The following is a 20,592-nucleotide window of genomic DNA, read 5'->3' as shown; positions in this document are numbered from 1 at the left end:
TCGTTTCTCGGCTCAGAACTGAATGCCCGTTGGCATTTATCACTGTTTATGCTGCTGTTACTCGAATCAGAGAGTTATGAGGAAAGTAAAATATTTGGGGTCCCCCCCATTTCCAGCCAAAGTGGAAAAATAGTTTATTTACATTATTTGCCTACCCCTAGGGTCTACCACCTGTTCTGTTGGGTAGGGTTGCTAATGTAGAAGTTTATCTCCAAGGCTGTGTTTGGTCTCCATCCTCTCCTCTGCCACAACCAGCACCATCATGGTCACTGTCACATCACATTTATTGGTCCTCTGTCAGGCTGTGTACACAATGAGACAGGTCAAGAGAGCTCTGGATTTGTCTGAGAGGCAATGCTTGGTGGGCAAAGAAAACAGAGCAAACAGAGCAGCTGGGGCCAAAGGGGTTAGATCTAATATGATGAAGAATTCACCACGCTAGAAGAGGGGCTGCAAGGGAATGGTACAAAGGACACCAGTCAGCCTAGTGGGAACAGCCTCCTGGCCTTCTGCCCGGCCCCTGACCTGAGCTGGGACCTGTGTAGCAGTGGCTGTAGGGCGTGGCCCAACACCAGCTCATTTCTGGGGCTTGAGAATATCGAAGAGCTAAGGTAGTTTGGACAGAGTGACTCAGGGCTGGCCTGTAAATTCAGCCACCTCACTGCAAAAAAAAGAAAGCCTCAGTTTTCCAACTGTCTAATGGGGATATGGAGATAGGCCCTCTGGGTCCCTTCGTGAGACCCCCTCCAATTCGGCCCACTGCTCTCACCACACTGGCCCACTCCGGTTTCCTGGAGGCTCCCCCAGAAGCCCTCGGGGGGCGTACTCCAGGCATGTCCCCCCCGCCAGGTGAGGCAAGCACTTAGCATGGTAGGAGAATCTCAGGTGACCGTGCTTCAGGTGGCACTTCACCTCGTGTGAGCCAGACTTTGGAGTCTGGTCACAGGTGCCAAGAAGGTCATCGTCCCAGCCGTAGTCTGCATCCCAGACCTGCACCCTCAGGGGGCCCCCTGTGGTCAGGATCACATCCCCGAAGTCCAGCCGTGTCATCCACCTGGGGTGGTTGTTGTTCAGCACTGTGTTGGTCCTCAGCTCCTGGCCACCGAAGAAGACCTTCAGGTAGGCGTCCGTGGCAGTGGTCCAGTCTCCCCACAGACCCGTTGCCAGGAAGTTCATGACCTCCAGGCGGGCCAGGCCCCTCTTCCTGGGACAGCAGTCCTGGTTGGTGGCCGCAGAGCCATGGCACACGCACTGGCACGGGTCCTCAGGGTTCTTGCGCTGCCCCGGGGGGCACGGGCGGCTGCAGTTCCTCCAGCGTGCCCTGTCCGTCACATACTTGCTCACAGCCTGCCTGAGCGCCTCCCGCCGCGGGTCCTGGCTGTCCAGGAGCACGTGGAGCGGCTCTAGCGTGTAGTCCACCAGGCCGGGGCTGTCCTGCAACGAGGCCACCCAGGCTGAGAACTGCTCGGGCCCGGCCTGGTTCCCGAACAGCAGGTCATGCATGGACGTGTGGTGGCCGCCAACGACCTCAGAACAGCGTTCCCGGTAGGCCTGGTGGAAGGAAGTCCCCATCTTGTGATGTTTCTTCTTCTCCTCACACTCCTTGAATGCCGACGAGGCACTGGCGTGGCTTCTTATGCTGACCTCGGCCTCGACGGCCAGGCAGTCCTCAACCTCCTGGGACGTGAGCCCTTCCAGGGCCAGCTCGCAGGTGCGCAGGGCGGTGAGGGCCGAGATGCGGCCGCCCAGCTCCACGGACCGGATGAAGTGGGTGCCATAGCTGGAGATGAGCCTCCGGTAGTCAGGCTCGGTGGAGATGTTGAAGTGGCGGGGCAGGGTCTTGAGGGCCTTCTTGAACTCAGGGTGCAGTGGGGGAGTGTGCACCAGGTGGAAACTGAGGGGAGAGAAGAACGTCAGATGGGCCCAGTGGTGGGTAGTGTTTTCCCCTAAATAACTCCTGTGAGATTGCCCAAGGTCACATTAAGTGGCAGAACTAGGACTTGGACCCAGGTGGCCTGGCTCCAACGCTCAAGCTCTGAACCACCAAGCCAGCAGGGAAACCCACCCTGCCCGTGGCCCCTTGGTGACCTAGGTACTTCGTATAGGTATTTTTGTCTTTCTTTTTCAGAAAAAGTTTTTTCTTTTCTTTTTCTTTTCTAATTTTAAAAGTGATGGTACCACACCGATGGTATCTCTCTGGCTTTGGAACCTAGTCCTGTGGCCTTTGTCTGTCTGTCCCCTGGGTTGGGCCTTGTATACCTGGGCTCCTGGCAACTCTGGCCACGCAGGCAGGAGTACCCTGTCTCACTGTGTGGGAAACATGGCCTCCCGTGAGAGAAGTCAGGGTGGGTGACTCTGGGTCCCATGGAGACCATGTATTTCTTAGGGTGACTAGGTCCCTGAGGGCTCAGAGCATGGCTGCTGTTGTTCAACCTGTAGCCCGAGTTTTTAGCACAGAGCTTGGCAAGGCAGAAATGAAGAGTGCTTGAACGGATGAAAGAGGCCCAGGGATAGGAGGGACCCAGCCAGGCCTCCTGCCTGCAGGAAGCTAGCAATGCCCAGGGAAGTGGCCGTTGGGTGCTCAGTAGACCAGACTGGCACCACCTGGGGCTCTGAGCATAGCCTTGCTGGCTTGCCCTCCACCTGTTCTCTCCCTGGCTTCTTCCAGATCAGGGCCTCAGGGAAGGAGGTACGTGAGAACCAGGACTGCCATCTCCTCCTGGCGGAAGCGGCCTCCAACTCCGCACGCTGCCATCCCAGGGCTCCCAGACCACCCCGAGTTTCCCACGCCTTTTCCAAGCCCCATCCACCCTCCACTCCCCTGACCCCGGCGCTCACCTGTAGAAGCGACACTCCACTGAGTCCAGGCTGAAGCGGTACTGGTCCTGGTGAGTCTTCTGGGCCGCGAAGTTGGCTGCCCGGGAGTGCGAGCCCGCCATGGTCACGCGCACGTTGCTGCTGGGCTTGGGAGTCACGTCCAGTCCCACCTGCCAGTCGTTACGGATGCTGTTGGCCGCTGCCCCAGCCACCTCCTCGGTGGAGCGACCCTCACCCTTGACCACTTTGCGGTTGCAGCCCGAGCCCTGGGCGCGCCAGTCGGTGAGCGCCAGGGGCAGGCGCTGGAGGGCACCCTGCTTCAGGGCGTTGCGGCAGAGGGTACAGGTGCCGTCGGGCCGCAGGAAGTGCTGTGTATCCACCGGGAAGGAGCCTGAGCGCCGGAGACTGGTCACATCCACGCCCTCCCCTGCCAGCCAGGAGCCGGGCACGAACTTGAGGTTGCGCCGGCACTCAGAGCGTGCGGCCGTGTAGCAGGGGGCAGGGGTGGGTGCGGGCAGCAGCAGGAGGAGGATGCCAGGGAGGAGCCCTCGGGAGGCCATGGAGCTGTGGAGGCAGAGGGCAGAAGCTGTGGGCACGGGCATGGAGGAGGGCCGACCCCTCCTCCAACTGTAGCTTATCAGGCCGTATGGGATGGGGAGGGAATGAGATCTCTCTTAAGTCATTGGATGTCAGAGCCGGCATGGCCTTCGCAAACCTGGTCCACCCCGTACATTGTACAGATGGACCCAAAGAGGGGAGTGGACTTGCCCAAGGTCACACAGCAAGGAGGAGACCCTTGCTAGGATTTCACTATTTAAGGCCAAATGGTAATCCAGATGGATGGTTTTGTCCCCAGGACCACAGCTACTGCTGGTGGGGAGGGGGCTCTGAGTGCAGAGGAGGGGACGGAGAGTAGCTGTAGAAGATTTGGGGAGGAAACTGGGGAATCTGGGAACTCTAGGGAAGCCTGGATTCTGGAGAGGTATTATTGTGGACCCAAGAACAAGCCATGCTTTCTTTCCTCACCTCACCTCTCTCATTATCTCCCCCTACCCCCATTAAGCCCTTAACAGAATTGGAAAAGAAATAAGGTTGGGCATCACCCTCATTCTCCCCATTTCCCCTTTGGGGCCCTCCCTCTGAGCTCATGGAAGAACATCAGCCTGAATTCTAGAATAAAAGCTGCCTATGCGCCTCTGCCCCTAGATCCTGTGTGGGGAGGGGCCATTCGGTTTGCTCTCCTCCTGATGCTTGTCTCCTCTTTGGCATTCCCTTCCAACGCTCTTCGGGATTCTGGCCATGTCTGCAAGCTGCCTATTGCCGACTATTGGACAATGCTTAGCTGAAAGGTTCTTCCTCACTTTGAGGTGGCTCTGGAGCTTCACTGGGCCTCCTTATGATCTGGAATCTCCTCTCTCTACCCCATCCAGACTGAGCTCCTCAGAGGCCTGTCCACTCTGGCACCTGCCAGGGACAGCACCTTGTCTGAGGCCCGGGGGATTACGGAGAGCAGGAACTTCCCCTGTATTCCAGCTGGAACCTTTTGTGCCTTACCTAAAGGAGTGGCTTGAATGGTGGAATTCTAGACAAAATGGCAGGCCCCGGGGAGGTAAATAGGAGAAGGGGAGTCTTTTGAAGGCCCTCTGATCATCTTGCTTAGGCAGCCAGCATAGTTCATAATCTTAATCTAAAGAACTTACTCTACATCCTGACCCTTGTCATATTATTTCCCAGGGAGCCTGTTTCCAGCTTTCTTAGTTTTAACTGTCAGCATTTGAAGGGGCCTTAAAAACTGTGTACTCTAACCTCTTCATTTTGTATAAGAGAAAACTGAAGCCCAGGTGGGCATGAGGCTGCCCAGCGAGTTAGTGACAGAGCACAGTCTGGACCCAGGTCTCTTGCCTTATGGGTTACAGCACTTCCTGCCCCATCAGGCTCTTCCCCAGACAGAGCAGCCCTACTCTTGTGCCCCTCTGTCCCCACTCAGAGGCTCCCAGCCTCCCTGACCCCCTGCTTCCTCCCTACCTGCAGTCCTGTGTTGAGATGCTCCTACGAGAGAGACACCCTCTCTCCCCACAGGAGGCTCCTGAAATGGTGGTGCAGCCCCCCAGGCCGCAGTTCACATCTCCTCACAGCTCATCACGCAGGCCACAGTTCATGTCACTTCTGCTTCCTGCCCCGCCCCCCAGCTCTAGTCATGGGTCCCCTTCCCTCTCCCCCGCCCACCAGCACCCACCCTACCCTCACCTCCTCATCCGGCCTGCTGACAGCCTTCATGAAGCAAGCTGAGAGGGCCAGAGGCTCATCTGCCAAGCAGAGTTGCCTGGGGCATGGGAACCCGGGGCAAACAGGTGAGGTTTAGGGGGTGAAGCAAGAACACAGGGGTCTGAGAGCTTCGAGATTCAGCTCTGGTGTTGATGACAGGCCAGCAGCGACAGCTTCCCTGCTTCTCCCTGCAGCATCACATGTGTGGGCTGTCAGAGGCAGTACCGAGTAGGAGCTCTCGGGAGCCAGTCCGCCTGGGCTTGGGCCAGCTCGGGTACGCACTAACCGTGTGGCTTGATCAGCTTCTTTAGCCTCTCTGTGCCTCAGTTTCCTCATCTCAAACTGGGGATGATATTAGTGCAGACCCCATGGGTTGTGAAGAATTGGGGAGTTTCTACGTGTGAAGCGCTTAGAACAGTGCCTGGCCCTCTGTGAGTGTTAAAGCATGTGACCGTTCCCTCCTCCCAGGGCAGTGGGGAGAAAATAAATGTTGTTCATATCTGTTTGCCCACTTCCTGCCCACACCTGCACCCCAGCCCAGGCCAGGTTCTGGGCCCCAAACGCATACGTCAGGACAGGGTCTCCTGCTCTTCCCTAGGCCTGGTTTGTGATTGCACCCATAGTGCAGGTGGGCGGGCAGCTGTGCGACACTGCTGGGAAGAGAGACTTGGGTGAGGCCAGAGGCCTGGGGCCTTCTCCAACCTTTGTCTTACATGAGGTTTCCATGGGTTGAGTGGCTCACAGGGCAACTTCTGGGGGGGGGCAGAGTCATACTGGTCTGAGGTGGAGATAGCTGGGTAAGTGGGGAACCGTTCTTGTGAGAGTTCACCCTCTAACCGCGTTAGTGACAGGAAAAAATAGCCACAGGCCCCAGACCACATGTGACACCAGGGGATGGCTCATCCCTTGAGTTTATGTCCCCCACTGTGTCCCCTGCTCTTACGAGAACTGGGGTTTAAACTGTCTTCTCGAAAGCCAGCCCCATCTCCTCCCCATAATGTCCCCCTCCCTGTCCTAGAATTTGCGGCCTCCTGACCCCCTTCTAGCTCCTGCCCGCGGCCTAAGTCAGAAATCCAGGCTGTGAGGAGTTTAGTTTTGACCGTGCTCAGAAGACCAGTTTGAGGGGCGTGGAACCCCGCAGAAAATCTGTAGGAAGAGAAAGGTGAGGTAGGGGAGACAGGTTCTAATCCCAGCTTCGATGCAAACTTGCTTTGTGACTCTTGGCAGTAGAGTTTTAACCCCTTTCTAGGTTCGTTTCCTCACCTATAAAATCAGAGGGAGGACTTTGAATTTCTAAGGATCCTAATGCTGAAATGTGCATTTATTTATTTATTATTATTATTATTTTTTTGTGGTACGCGGGCCTCTCACCGTTGTGGCCTCTCCCGTTGCGGAGTACAGGCTCCGGATGCACAGGCCCAGCCGCCATGGCTCACGGTCCCAGCCGCTCCGCGGCATGTGGGATCTTCCCGGACCAGGGCACAAACCCGCATCCCCCGCATCGGCAGGCGGACTCTCAACCACTGCGCCACCAGGGAGGCCTTGAAATGTGCATTTAGCAGTTTTCACTCGGCATATGAAGTGGCAAATGTCCAAGAGATGCTTTTGGGTGGTGGTCCATGAAAGAGCAGTGATGACGTTGAAGTTTACAACTACTGATTTTGGCCTATGTAGCTGATGACAGCTGTCCTCTCCTACTGAAACTTAGCACTTGAAATGTGTTTTAATCACAGTTTTTCCACAGAGACATAAGATGCAATTTTCAGACACCATCTATACGGTTTATTATTAACAACTTTGTTGAAATATAATTCACATACCATACAATTCACCCATTTAAAGTGTACAGTTCAGTGGGTTTTAGTATATTCACAGAGTTGTGCAACCATCACCACAATCAATTTTAGAACGTTTTCATCACTCCCCCAAAGAAACCATGTACCCGTTAGCAGTCACTGCTCCTTCCCCCGACACCAATCTACTTTCAGTCTCTATGGATTTTCCTGTTAATTGAATCATATAAGATGTGGCTTTTTGTATCTGGCTTATTCCATGTAACATAATGTTTTCAAGGTTCATCCAAGCTGTAGTATGTCTCAATACTGTATTCCTTCTATGGCTGAATAATATTCCATTGTATGGACATACCACATTTGTTTATCCATTTATCAGTTGATGGACATTTTGGTTGTTTTCACTTTCTGGCTATTGTGAATAATGCTGCTATGAACATTTGTGTACAAGTTCTTTGTGTGTACATATGTTTTCATTTCTCTTGGACTTATATGTAGGAGTGGAATTGGTGGGTCTACAGTAACTCTTTAGGAACTGTTTTCCTACGTGGCTGCATCGTTTTACATTCCCACCGGCAGTGTATGAGGGTTCCAGCTTCTTCACATCCTTGTTATTATCTGACTTTTTGATTATAGCCATTCTTATGTGTGTGAAGTGTTGTCTCATTGTGGTTTTGATTTGATGTTGAGCATCTTTTCATTTGCTTATTGGTCACTTGTATATCTTTTTTGGAGCAATGTCTATTTGAGTCCTTTGCCCATTTTTGAATTGGGTTATTTGTCTTCTTATTATTGATTTATAATAGTTCTTTATTTCAGATTCTAGACCCTTATCAGGTATATGATTTGCAAATGTTTTCTCCTATTCTCTGAGTTGTTTTTTCACTCACTTGATGGCGTCCTTCGAAGCATGAATGATGTTAATTTTGACGAAGCCCAATTTATGTATTTTTTTCTTTTGTTGGTTATACTTTTAGTGTCATATCTAAAAGTCTTTGCTTAACCCAAGGTTATGAAAAACCCTATGTTTCCTCCTAAGAGTCTTATAGATAGGTCTTACATGTAGGCCTGTGATCTACTTGGTGTTTATATTGTGTATGGAAAGGGGTCCACCTTCATTCTTATGCACGTGGATATAGATTTGATAGATATATTTTTTAGGTTACAAAATGTTTACTCTTGACAGAAAAGCTCCATGGATACTCTACACAGAATACATGAGAAAGATACTGATCCTGAGGACATCTAATTATACAAACTATACCTACTGTTAACACGAACTGTAATGAAAGGAAAGAGGTCCTTTAACAAATCCAGTGTTTAGACTGTACTTACGGTGCATATTTTAGAGATCCAAAATGCAGTCCCAGGCGTTGTTCCTTTCATCCTGTGATCATTCTTTGTTCCCTTTTCTTTACAGATTTGTGAAACTTTGGGATTCTTCCTCACCCCTCAAATGAGTTATCCATAGTTATTCTCGAGTTGTCACCTACAGTCTCATGAAATAAGTTGAAGAGTTTTTCCACTTTCTCCATGCTATGGCAGAGTTTGTAGAAGGCTCAGCTTTTGTAGTTGGGTAGATTTGTAACTGCAGGGTCCATGTCTTCAATAGCTCTGTTCAGGTTCTTCAGCTTTTTTTCTGGTATTGGTTTTGGCAAGTTTCATTTTTCTAGGAAACCTTCTTGTCTGTAAAATTTCACACTTGTGGGCATGAAGTTATTTACAACAGTCTCTCTTTCTCTTAAAAGTTATTTTTTTCTTAATCAGTAGTGATACCCCTTTTTTAGATTATAATTTTTATTATGGTTTTTCTCTTTTTTTCCAGATCATTCTTGTTAAAGATTTTTATGTATTTTTGTTACTTTTCTCAAAGAATCTGCTCTTGGCTTTATTCATCCTCTCTATTGTATCATTATTTTCCATTTTGTTCATTTCATTCTTATATTTTTATTTCCTTCCTTTTTCCTGTATTCTTTGGGCTCCTTCTGTTGTTCTTTTTCTAATGTCTTGAGATGAATCCTTAGTTCATTAACTTTCACTCTTCTTTTTTGAACTGATGTATAACTGACGTATAACATTATTATTAGTTTCTGGTGTACAACATAACAATTTGATGTTTGTATATATTCTGAAATTATTACTACAAAAAGTCTAGTTAATATCCATCACCTTACTTGGTTACAAAATGTTTTTTTTTTTTTACCTGTGATGAGAACTTTAAAGATCTATTCTCTTAACAGCTTTCAAATATGCTATTCAGTATGATTAACTGTAGTCACCATGCTGTAGATTACATCCCCATGACTTATTTGTGGCTGGAAGTTTGTACCTTTTGGTCTCCTTCACCCATCTCACTGACCCCCCAACCCTTGCCAATTTGTTCTCTGTATTTATGAGTTTGGCTTTTAAAGAGAAGAGTCCACATATAAATAAGATCATATGGTATTTGTCTTTCTCTGACTTATTTCACTTACCATAACATCCTTAAGGTCCATCCATGCTGTTGCAAATGGCAAGATTTCCTTCTTCTTTATGGCTGAATAATAATTATAAATATATATGTTTGCATATCTATCTATCATCTATCTATAACTTTCTTAATTTTCTTTATCCATTCATTCATCAATGGACACTTAGGTTGCTTCTGTATCTTGGCTCTTGTAAATAATGCTGCAACAGGTGCAGATACCTTTTCAAGTTAGTGTTTTTGTTTTCTTTGGACAAATACCCAGAAGTGGAATTACTGGATTAGACTTTCTTCTTTTTTAAAGTAAGCATTTAAGCTTCTCCATTTCTCTAACAATCTTTCTAACTGCACCTCTAAAGTTTTGGTATGAAGTATTTTCATTATTGCCTAGTTTCTTCATATTTTCTAAATTTCCTTATGATTTTTCTTTGACCTGTGAGTTATTTTTTTAAGTGTGCTTTTTACATTTTGAAGAAAATGGAGTTTTATTTATTTATTTATTTATTTAATTTTTGGCTGTGTTGGGTCTTTGTTGCTGCACGCGGGCTTTCTAGTTGCCATGAGCAGGGGCTACTCTTTGTTGCAGTGCGCGGGCTTCTCATTGTGGTGGCTTCTCTTGTTGCAGAGCATGGGCTCCATGCACGTAGGCTTCAGTAGTTGTAGTGCACGGGCTTAGTTGCTCTGCGGCATGTGGGATCTTCCCAGACCAGGGCTCGAACCCGTGTCCCCTGCATTGGCAGGCAGATTCTTAACCACTGCGCCACCATGGAAGTCCGAAAATGGAGTTTTAAATACTATCTTTTGGTTATTGATTTCTAACATAGTTGCATTGTAGTCAGAACATGTTGCCTATATGACAGCCATTCTTTGATGGTTGTTGAAATTTTCTCTGTGGTCTACTAAATGTCAAGTTTTTGTAAATGTTCCTATGTATTTGAGAAGAATATCTGTTTGCTAATTTTTTGTTTCAGGGTTCTATGTTCAAATCTATGGTTTGTCAATATACTAATTACTGAGATAGTCATTAAAATCTCCCACTGTGAAGACATCCAACATCTGTAGATTTCTCCCTGCAGCTAGAGTTCTGTCAACTTTTGCTTTAGGCTTTGAGGCTGTTTTATGAAACAAGGTAGTATCATTTTGCCTTCTTGGTGAATTGAACTCCTTGTTTAGTGACCATTTTAATTCCAAGTAATGTTTTTAGCCACAGTATCAATTTTGTCTCATATTAATAGAGCTATCCCAACTTTTTTTACTATTGCTATTTTAGACTGTGGTAGATTACACATAACATAAAATTTACTATCTTAATCATTTTTAACTGTACTGACTTTCTTTTGATTAGTACTCACTATGGAGATCTATCTTACTTTCAAACTCCCTGTGTTCTTATGTTTTAAGTGGGTCTCTGTTAAACATAATTAGATTTTGTTTTGTCATCCAATCTGAGTAACTACATAACTGCATTAAGTCCATTTACACTTATTGTCATTATTGTTCTGTTAGAGTTTATTTCTGCCATCATGTGTTATGTTTTTTCATTGTCCTTCTTCTTCTTTGCTTCCCTTTCTGCACTCCTTTCCTGCCTTCTTTTATGATAGATTGACTAAACTTGTTAAAAAGTACATTCTTTTCCCTCTCATGGCTTAGATCTTAGAATCTTCCTGATTCTTTAGTGGTTACCCATAAAAATGCTAACATGCATTCTTCTCAAGATCTAACATTCTTTACTGTTATTCTCCTTTCCAGGGATACTTAGTATGCTGTTATCTGAAATTACCCTTTCTCTTTCTGAGGGTTATTTTTACTGGTATTTTAGTTCTAGCTTACTTTTCCTCTACTAAATTATTCATTGGTACTATTACTTGATACAGTCAACGTTTGTTTATATTTACCTACACATTTACCAATTCCTTTTCTCATTATTCTCTGGGCTTCCTTTGGGGATAATTCTCCTTTTTCTTAAAGTGCACACATTAAAAGGGCATCAGTGGGTGTCTCTGGTGGCACACACTCTCAGTTTCTGTTTGCCTGAAATGTCTTTGTTGCACCTTTGTTTTTGAATCATAATTTCAGCTGACTGACACTTTGAAGTTATTGCTGGTTGACATCTCTCAATACTTTGAAGTTACTTCACTGTTTCTGGCTTCCATTGTTGCTGTTGTTTAATTGTCATTACTTTTATAGAGAATTTGTGTTTTGGGGTTGGGGGAGGCACTGTTTTTAAGATCTTTTCATTTTTGATTTTCTGAAATTGTACAACAAAGTATGTATCCAGATATGAATTACTTTTAATTTATCTTCTTTGGAATTTGTTCTTCCTGTACCTGAGGATTCACATCTTTCATCATTCTGGAAAATGATGAAAACATCTTGGCCGTTATCCCTTCATATATTCCATCTCCTTCATTCTCTCTATTTTTGACTTTTGCAATTAACAATATAATAGGCCTTCTCACTTTCTCTTCCTGGTCTGTTATACTCTTTCTTGTCTACTTTTTGTCTCTCTGTACTGTGTTCTCATTATTTTTCTCTAGTTCTTTGTTTCAGTTCACTGATTCTTGCTTTAGCTTTGTCTAATGTGCTATTTAATCCATCCATTGAGTTTTTAAATTAGGTAATACATTTACCAAGATGCAAAAATCAAAACAATATAAAAAGATATATAGTGATTAAACTCCTTCCTGCCCCTTTACCCACCTGCCCCCCCTCTAACTTACCTCCACAGGTGCCACCTTTTTCCTTTTCTTTTTTCTCTTTTTTAGTTTCTTTGGTGTCTTCTCAGAATTTTTTCACACTGATACAAGCAAATACTAGTAGAAATGTTTTCGTATTTTCTCCCTTTCTCACACAAAAGGAAGCATGTTATACATCTTGCTTTGTACTTTGATTTTGTAATTAAATAGAATAGTTTGGAGATATTTACATATCAGCACATAGTTTCCTCATTCTTTTATTTTTAAACATTTGCATAGTATTTTATTATATGGATGAACAATAACTTATTTGGCCAGCCTCCTACTGATGGACATTTGAGTTGTTTACAGTCTTTTTCCGTTACAAACAATGCTGCAGTGAATAACCTTGTACATATCTTATTTTGGATATGTGCAGGTGTATCTGTGTATAAATTTCCAGAGGTTGAATTGCTGGGTCAGAACCTTATATATGTTCAATTTTGTTATAAACTACATGTATACATGCACACATGCATACACACATACATACATATATACATATGTTACACATATACATATAGAGTATATATACATATGTACATGTATACATATATATACCCTCCATAGGGCTGGCATCGTTTTTCACTCCTACAGCAATGCATGAGTGGACCTGTTTTCCTTAGGCTTATCTATGGAGTATGTGGTCAAACTTCCAGATTTTTGTTTAGTTCATTTTTACTTTCAGTGATTTATTATTTACTTATAAACTCTGTTTCATTCTGTTCCAACTTTTGTGATTATGTTTTCTATTCCTTTAAAAAAGTTTAGGGCTTCCCTGGTGGCGCAGTGGTTGAGAGTCCGCCTGCCGATGCAGGAGACACGGGTTCGTGCCCCGGTCCGGGAAGATCCCACATGCCGCGGAGCAACTAAGCCCGTGAGCCATGGCCGCTGGGCCTGCGCGTCCGGAGCCTGTGCTCCGCAACGGGAGAGGCCACAACGGTGAGAGGCCCGCATACCGCAAAAAAAAAAAAAAAAAAAAAAAAAGTTTAAAAACATTCAAACATACTCATTTAAAATTTTATGTCTAGTCATGCCAATACCTGTAACCCTTGGTGTATCAAATCCTTTATGTTGTTATATCAGCTGACTCTCCCCTCTTAGTGGCTTGTATCCTTGAGCGTTTTGCTTGTAAGTTTAGATTGTGATCTCATGCTTGATTGTCTTTATCTGTGGGAATCCCACAAAGCCTGGGTTGAGAAATTCCTCCAAAGTAGGTTTGCTTTGGTTTTATGAGGTACCTCCCAGTTTTACCAACCCATCTATTTGTATTAATTTTTTGGCTTGGCACATGCTAACACATACATGTGGTATAAATTTGAACCTCAAATGAAGGGGGAGGGGTAGGTCTGTGGTTATGATGTTTTAGGAGAGATTTTGTCCTTTCACTCAGATTTGAGAGTGAGACAAACAAGTATCTTTCTTGACTCCCTTTCCCAGTAAATACTTTCTTTTTCTAGTCTCCCCTTTCATTGACATTATTAGCCCTTTGAGCATTTATTTAGGTTTTATGTGGGATGATCTCAGCTTCATTTCCCCTACCCCACCTCCATCCCTAAGACATGATTGCTTTTTACTCCTCTGGTCGTTATAACTTGGGCTCTGGTTTTCTTGGATAGGCACATGCCCTCAGGGCATCCATGGCTGGTCTGCCTGCTTTTCTCCCTAGTTATTACTTCTTTGGTTTTGGCTCCTTGGAATTTCTCTTACTTATTTTAATCTCATCTATGTTTTCTGATACATGTCACTATATTTAATTTGACCTTTCTAGGTGTTTTGCAGCAGGGGAGATTTTTAAGGATAATTATTCTATAGTATTTGATCTCACAAATATTATTCATTCAATAAATGTTTTATTCATATTTATTCAAATATTCCTATTATTCAAATAAAATAGCACCTACTATGTGCTAGACTATTTTATTCTATTTTTTCTATTTTATTCCAAAAGATTCAAAAGCCTCTGATAAGTATAGCAACCACTAGTGAATTCATACACCGTTAAATTAATGGAAACTTTTTCCTGTTTTAACAAAGAGATCTAAGCATGGTGGATGCTGACATTTTCATGTGAAATCAACCCAACTTGGACAGCACTGAGAGGGCATTTGTAACACCCTTGCTTTGAGGTTCACCCCACCACATTAATATCTACTGAGAAGTCTCTATTAATAAAACAGAATGCTAATGTGTATATCATAGAAATGAGTAGTAGAAGTAGAATCTCCTGCTTTTTTTTTTTAAATCAATAGAGATAATGAGGGTTGCTGTAAGGATATATTACTGTGGGAATCTTTCAGAATGCTGGAACTACAAAGACATCAGGCTCCTCCCTCTCTCTTGTCCTTTCTGTATTTCTCTTTCAGACTTTGCAGTCTTTCATCTCCTCTTCTTTCTCTGCTCTGTTCTACACTTTTCACTAGGTGCCTTCTTGGCTCACTCATTTGCTTCAATGGTCCCTTCATGGCTGTTTAAACATGGCAGCCCAGCCTTCCCAGTTGGCTCCCATGGCTCACTCTTTTGATTTTGTATAGCATGGACTTTACAGTTTACAAAGACTGTCACATACATTATTGAATGTACCCCTAACAATGTTGTGACATAAGCAGAATGTTGTTATTCCTAATTATTTTATTTAATGAAAGACTGAGACCCAGCAAGAAGTACTTGCCCAGCATTACACAGCCAACAAGTGACAGAGCAGGGACCAAACCCAGGTTTTCTGGCTCAAGGCTGGGTCTTTCTCAGGAGCCCAGCTCACATACAGCTGCCTAGTAAGTCCACATCCAAGTGAAATTCCAACGTCTGGAAAAATTGTATTTCTAACTGATCAGTGAGCTCCCAATTTTCTGATATTTCTATTAAAGAACAGTAGGTCTGGGATTTTTCTGTGAGAGTGGTGGCCTCAGATTATAGAGTTTAGAAAATTGGTGTGGGTTTTGTGAATGTCTTGAGGGCCATGCTTGACCATGCCTGGGAGTTTTGTAATGGGTTACTAGTGGCCAAGGGCTTGTGAAAATACAAACGTCTCCCTGAGCTTAAAGCTGAATGGAAAAAAAAAAAAAAAGAAGTTCTGAGTAAGAGTCTGACTAATGGCTCTTTGGAAGAAATTGAGCAGTGTCTGAGACTTTTCCATGTGCCTTTCAGCTAGAAAAGTTTTGTCTTAAAACCCTGAAGCCTTATGCATGTGACCAGCACAAAGTACTGTGCACATTCATCTATTGTAACTCACCGATGAAGTCTTTACTGACCACCTACTATATGCTAGGTGCTGATGATTACAGAGCCACACAAGATAGGATTCTATCTTTAATGGGGACTACAGTCCGGAGAAGTTTTAGCACCGTGGTTGAGATTATAGTCTTGGGAGCCAGACTGCCTGGTCAAAATCACTGCTGTATCCCAACTAACATCAACCTTGGATAAGTATCTACTCTCTTTAAGCCTCAATGTCCTCATATGTAAAATAAGGTCAGTAATTGTACCTATCCAACTATGCCTATAACTCAAAGTATTGCTGTGGAGATTAAAAGGTGATGTACGTACAGGGATTAGCACAGAGTAAAAGATCTAAATAAAAGGTAAGTCATCGGCATAAAATTTTAAAGGGGGTTTGGGATATGTGGCTTAGAAATGAGGAGCTTCAGTGGTCCAGAGTAGTGGTTTTAGGTTCAGTTAACCCTCTGATGTCACAAGACTCAGACGCTCTTGAAGGATTGGTGGGTGGCAGATGTGGTGACAGACATGGCGCATTGGTAGGTGGCAGACATGGCTTTCAGGGGGTGGAATAGCAGGAGCAATGGCATGGAGGCAGGAAAGAGAGACTCACATCAAGGAAATAGCTTGTGTTTATGAGTAGGACTAGTATGTAGGAAAATGGGTAGGTATTAATGATTATAATTATTGTAAATATCCCATATTTAACACTATCTGCCAGGCACCTTGAGAAGTGCTTTAAAATTATGATGTAAATTAATCCTCCCAATAGCACATGAAATCTCCCGATGAAACGTTGAAACTTGCCAGCCAAATATCCCTTTTAGGACAAAGCCCTACACTGAGGAGAAATGGCTGGGAGTGGAATCCAAACCAAACAGGACAGTGAGGAACCAAGTAAAGAGAAGATCTAGATAAAAGTAGTGGAGTGTAACAGGAAGCAGTTCTCAAACTCCTCCGAAGCCACATTTTAAAGCCATTTTCCAGTACAACAGAAGGGGGAGCCCTAGAGTCATGAATCTTGGCCAAGAAATCTGCCCATTCTTCCCATTCAGGAGTACAGGGAAACCTACCTCACTTAAACACGGGCAACAGAAAAGAGTTGAGGGAAGGAACCCAGCCCCACTCAGGGTTCTAATAAGAAAAGGGACTAATGAGCATAAACAGGTCATCAGACAATGAGGTTCTCTAGAAAGGCATGCCTACAAAACAAATGACATTTTTACTTTAATATTTCAAAATGAGGTAAAAGAATTTTTTTAAGAAATGACAGGAGGTATGAAATTAAAACATAACACAGGATCATAAAAATTCATAAATGAGATAATTAGACAAAAGGAAGACTTGAAAAGAGTTCACATAGAATTTAGTAAGGAGAAACTATTTTTCTTTTCTAAAAAGAAAAACCATCTCAGAAATGAAAACTAGAGTGAATACCAGAGTGAATAAATAACACAAATAATATCATAAGAGAAATAGAAGATGAAAAGAAGGAAAAAGAAATAAAAATAAACTGGAGAATGGGGGGAGAAAAGATATGAGAGAAAATGATAGGTATGGAAGAGAAGATCCAGCCTGTATATAAAAGAGAACCTAAGGAAGAAAATTCAAGCAACGGAACAGAGTAAATACACAATCATAATGAAAGACTTTAATTTACTTCTCTCTGTAACTGATTAAATAAGTAGACAGCAATAAAATCAGTAAAGATATAAAAGATTTGAACAACACAGTTGGTAACCTTAACCCAATTAACATACATAGAACACTGCACCCATGTACTGAAGAAATACGTCTTCTTTTAAGGGCACATTGAACATTTCTCTAAATTGTTTATCTAGTGGGCCATAAAATAAGTCTCAAAAGTGGAATCAATTTCAATGGATTGAAAGTTTACAGAGAATGCTCTGTTATCTAATGGATTTAACTAGAAATCAATAACAAGAACAAAAAACAAAAGAAAATCCCAAGATGTTTGGAAATCAGCCAGTATCTTTCAATATGACCCTAAGACAAAGAACAAATTAGAAAATACTTTGAACTGGATGATAGTAAAAATATAACATGCTAAAATATGTGGGATGTGACAAAGTCAAGCTTCGAGGGAAATTTGTAGTCATAAATGCATATATTAGAAAAGGAGAAAGATTTACTATCAATAATTAAAGTATCTATCTCAAGATGCAAAAAAGGGCAACAGATTAAATCCAAACAGTGTAGGAAGGAAATAATAAAGAGAAGAAATTAATGAAACAGAAAGCAGATATACCATAAAGAAAAATCAATAGCCATAGTTGTTTTTTTAAAATGACAAAATTTATTAACCTTTAGCAAGACATATAGAAAAAAAGAGAGAAGGCACAAATTGAAAAGATCAGGAATGAAAAAGGTGATATCAGTACAGAGCCTACAAACATTAAAAAGATCATAAGAGGGCTTCCCTGGTGGCGCAGTGGTTGAGAATCTGCCTGCCGATGCAGGGGACGTGGGTTCGTGCCCCGGTCCAGGAAGATCCCACATGCCGTGGAGCGGCTGGGCCCGTGAGCCATGGCCGCTGAGCCTGCGCGTCCGGAGCCTGTGCTCCGCAACGGGAGAGGCCACAACAGTGAGAGGCCCGCTTACTGCAAAAAAAAAAAAAAAAAAAAAAAAGATCATAAGATATTATGAACAATTTCATGCCAATAAATTTGACAATTTAGGTAAAATCAATATTTTCTTAAAACTATAGCTTACCAAAACTAACATGGAAAGAAATAAAAAATTGGAATAAGCCCATACCTAAAAATAAATGCTTTTCCTTTTTAAAATTAAGATTTGTGTACCATAAAAGTCACCCCTTTCAAGTGTAAAATTTAGTGGCATTAAGTACATGCATAGTGTAGTGCAACTATTACCACTATCAGTTCCAGAACATTTTCCTTACCCCCAAAAGAAGCCCATATCCAGCAACTAATCCACTTTCTCTCTCTATGGCTTTGCCTATTCTGGAAATTTCATATACGTGAAATCATATGATATGTATATGTGGTCTTGTATGTCTGGATGCCTTCACTTAGCATAAGGCTTTCAAAATTTATCCATGTTGTAGCATTTATCAGTACTCTATTCTTTTCATCTCTGAATAACATTCCATTGTATAGTTATACCACATTTTGTTTACCAATTATCAGGTAATGGGTTGTTTCCACTTTTTGACTATTATGCACAACGGGGCTATAAGTATTCATACACAAGTTTTTGCGTGGACATACGTTTTCATTTCTTTGAGGTATATACCTAGGAGTGGAATTGCTGGGTCACATGGTGACTCTAGGTTTAACTTTTTGAGAAATTGCTATCTGCACATGGGAAGTGGCATCTCATTGTGGTTCTGATTTGCATTTCCCTAAGGACTAATGATGTTGAATGTCTTTTCATGTGTTTATTGGTCATTTTGTATATCTTCTGTGGAGTAATGTCTATTCAGATACTTTGCCCATTTTAAAAATGAGTTATTTGTCTTATTGTTGAGTTGTATATTTCTTTTATATATTCTGGATACTAGACCCTTTTCAGATATATGATTAGCAAAAATTTACCCCTGCTCTGTGGGTTGTCTTTTTCACTTTCTTGATAGTGTTCTTTGAAGCACAAAAGTTTTTAATTTTGATAAATTTCAGTTTATTTATTTTTTTCTTTTGTAGCTTAAGTTTTTGGTGTCAAATCTAAGAAATAATAGCCTAACACAAGGCAGGATTGCCTAATCCATGAGGATTCATACCTATATTTTTTTCTACGAGTTTTGTAATATTAGATTTTAGCTTTAGGTCTTTGATCCACTTTTTTTTTTCAGGTGATAAATTAATTTTTAAAAATATCCTAAGAAAATCTCCAATATTAGAAAGAAAAAATACAACTGCTATCAATGATAAACATTATCATGAGAAGACGTCAGTATGGATATGGAAAAATCTACTCCTAAAGCATACAGAGTACAGTCTGAATGAAGTTGTAATGGTGGAATAAATAGAATTCCTGCTTGCTATTATTTTTTCCTTTCAATGTTATTGAGAAATAACTGACATATTTTGTAAGTTTAAGGTGTATGTACAGCATGATTTGACTTACCTATGTTGTGAAATGATTACCACAGTAAATTTCGTTAACATTCTTTGATCCATTTTGAGTTAATTTTATATATGATGTGAAGTGAAGGTCCAACTTCATTTTTTTTTCCTGTATGTATAGCAAGTATGTATTCCCAGACCATTTGTTGAAAAGACTAATTTTTCCCCACTGAATGGTCTTGCCACACTTGTTGAAAATCAATTGGCTATAAAAGCATGTGTTTAGGGAATTCCCTGGCAGTCCTGTGGGTAGGACTCTGGGCTTTCACTGATGAGGGTGTGGAAGATCTGTGATCAATCCCAGATCAGGGAACTAAGATCCTGCATGCCGCAGAGCGTGGCCAAAAAAATAAAAAAAATAAAAAGCATGCATTTATTTCTGGGTCCTCAGTTTTATTTCACTGATATACCTCTATCTTATGCCACATATAAGAACCTTACAAAGGTCATTCTCAAGGGGCAAGACCTCCAGTTACTAGGAGTGTTTTATTTCCACCATCAAGCTTCTATTCTGTCTGCATGCACTGGCCTTGGAGTCAGCTTACCCTCTCCTGTGGCTTCCATTGCCACCCAAAGGCTGATGATCCTCGGATTTCTCCCCAGCCCAGGGAGCTGGGGTGGGTTCCATGGGTTGAGTTCCAGAAACCTCAAACCTTTGTTCCAAGAAACTCTTCCCTTTCCCTTCTGAACTTCTCTTCCTCATTTCAGGGGATGATTCCCACCTGCTCCCAATTACCAAGGCAAGAACCAGTGGGATCATCTTTATTTGCTCCTCCTCCCTCCAGCCCCTTCCCTCAATTCATCAATAGCTGTGTATATTCATCCAACCTCTTGGGTTTGCGTACCCTTTCCTAGACCTGCAGCCGGTAGGATCAGGCCTCCTCATGTCACCCACGGCCTGTTGCACAGCCCCTCAGGTGCTCAGATCCTCTCCTGTTGAACAGGTTCATTCCCTGTCTAACCACCTTCCGTGCCTCCCTATCAACTAAGGGATAAACATCCAACTTGGGAAGGGAGCCAAGTAGGAGCTAGCCATCTGGAGGGTATAGAATCATGCAAGCAAAGGAGCTGGCAGTGAGGGGAGGGTGCATACTGTGGATATTGGAGGATTAAAGTTCAAATTTAAAAGTATTGTTTTGAGCATCTATTGGAGAAGACACTGTGTGAAGCACTTAATATGCATTATCTCATTT

At 43.2% G+C, this 20,592-nt stretch overlaps 1 protein-coding gene across 1 annotated transcript; it reads right to left on the bottom strand.

The window, feature by feature from the left end:
* Nucleotides 1–266: 266 nt before the first annotated feature.
* On the bottom strand, nt 267–4,985 carry PRF1 (perforin 1). The gene is made up of 3 exons (XM_059053261.2): nt 4,843–4,985; nt 2,839–3,381; nt 267–1,894 (listed from the first exon to the last, which is right to left on the bottom strand). Exons 2-3 carry the CDS (start codon nt 3,375–3,377, stop codon nt 766–768), a joined length of 1,668 nt encoding a protein of 555 aa, XP_058909244.1. The 5' UTR covers nt 3,378–3,381; nt 4,843–4,985; the 3' UTR covers nt 267–765.
* Between the last annotated feature and the right edge of the window lie 15,607 nt (nt 4,986–20,592).

This window comes from Kogia breviceps, chromosome 2 (assembly GCF_026419965.1).
Source record: "Kogia breviceps isolate mKogBre1 chromosome 2, mKogBre1 haplotype 1, whole genome shotgun sequence".
In the NCBI taxonomy this organism is placed as follows: Eukaryota; Metazoa; Chordata; class Mammalia; order Artiodactyla; family Physeteridae; genus Kogia; species Kogia breviceps.
Note: the sequence above shows the minus strand (reverse complement) of the source record. Positions and strands in the feature narration are given on the sequence as shown.

Coding starts and splice junctions, on each gene's coding strand:
- PRF1 (XM_059053261.2), bottom strand. CDS start 3,377: ATGGCCTCCCGAGGGCTCCTCCCTGGCATCCTCCTCCTGCTGCTGCCC. Junction 1,895..2,838: donor GTGGAGTGTCGCTTCTACAG/GTGAGCGCCGGG, acceptor CTCTCCCCTCAG/TTTCCACCTGGTGCACACTC.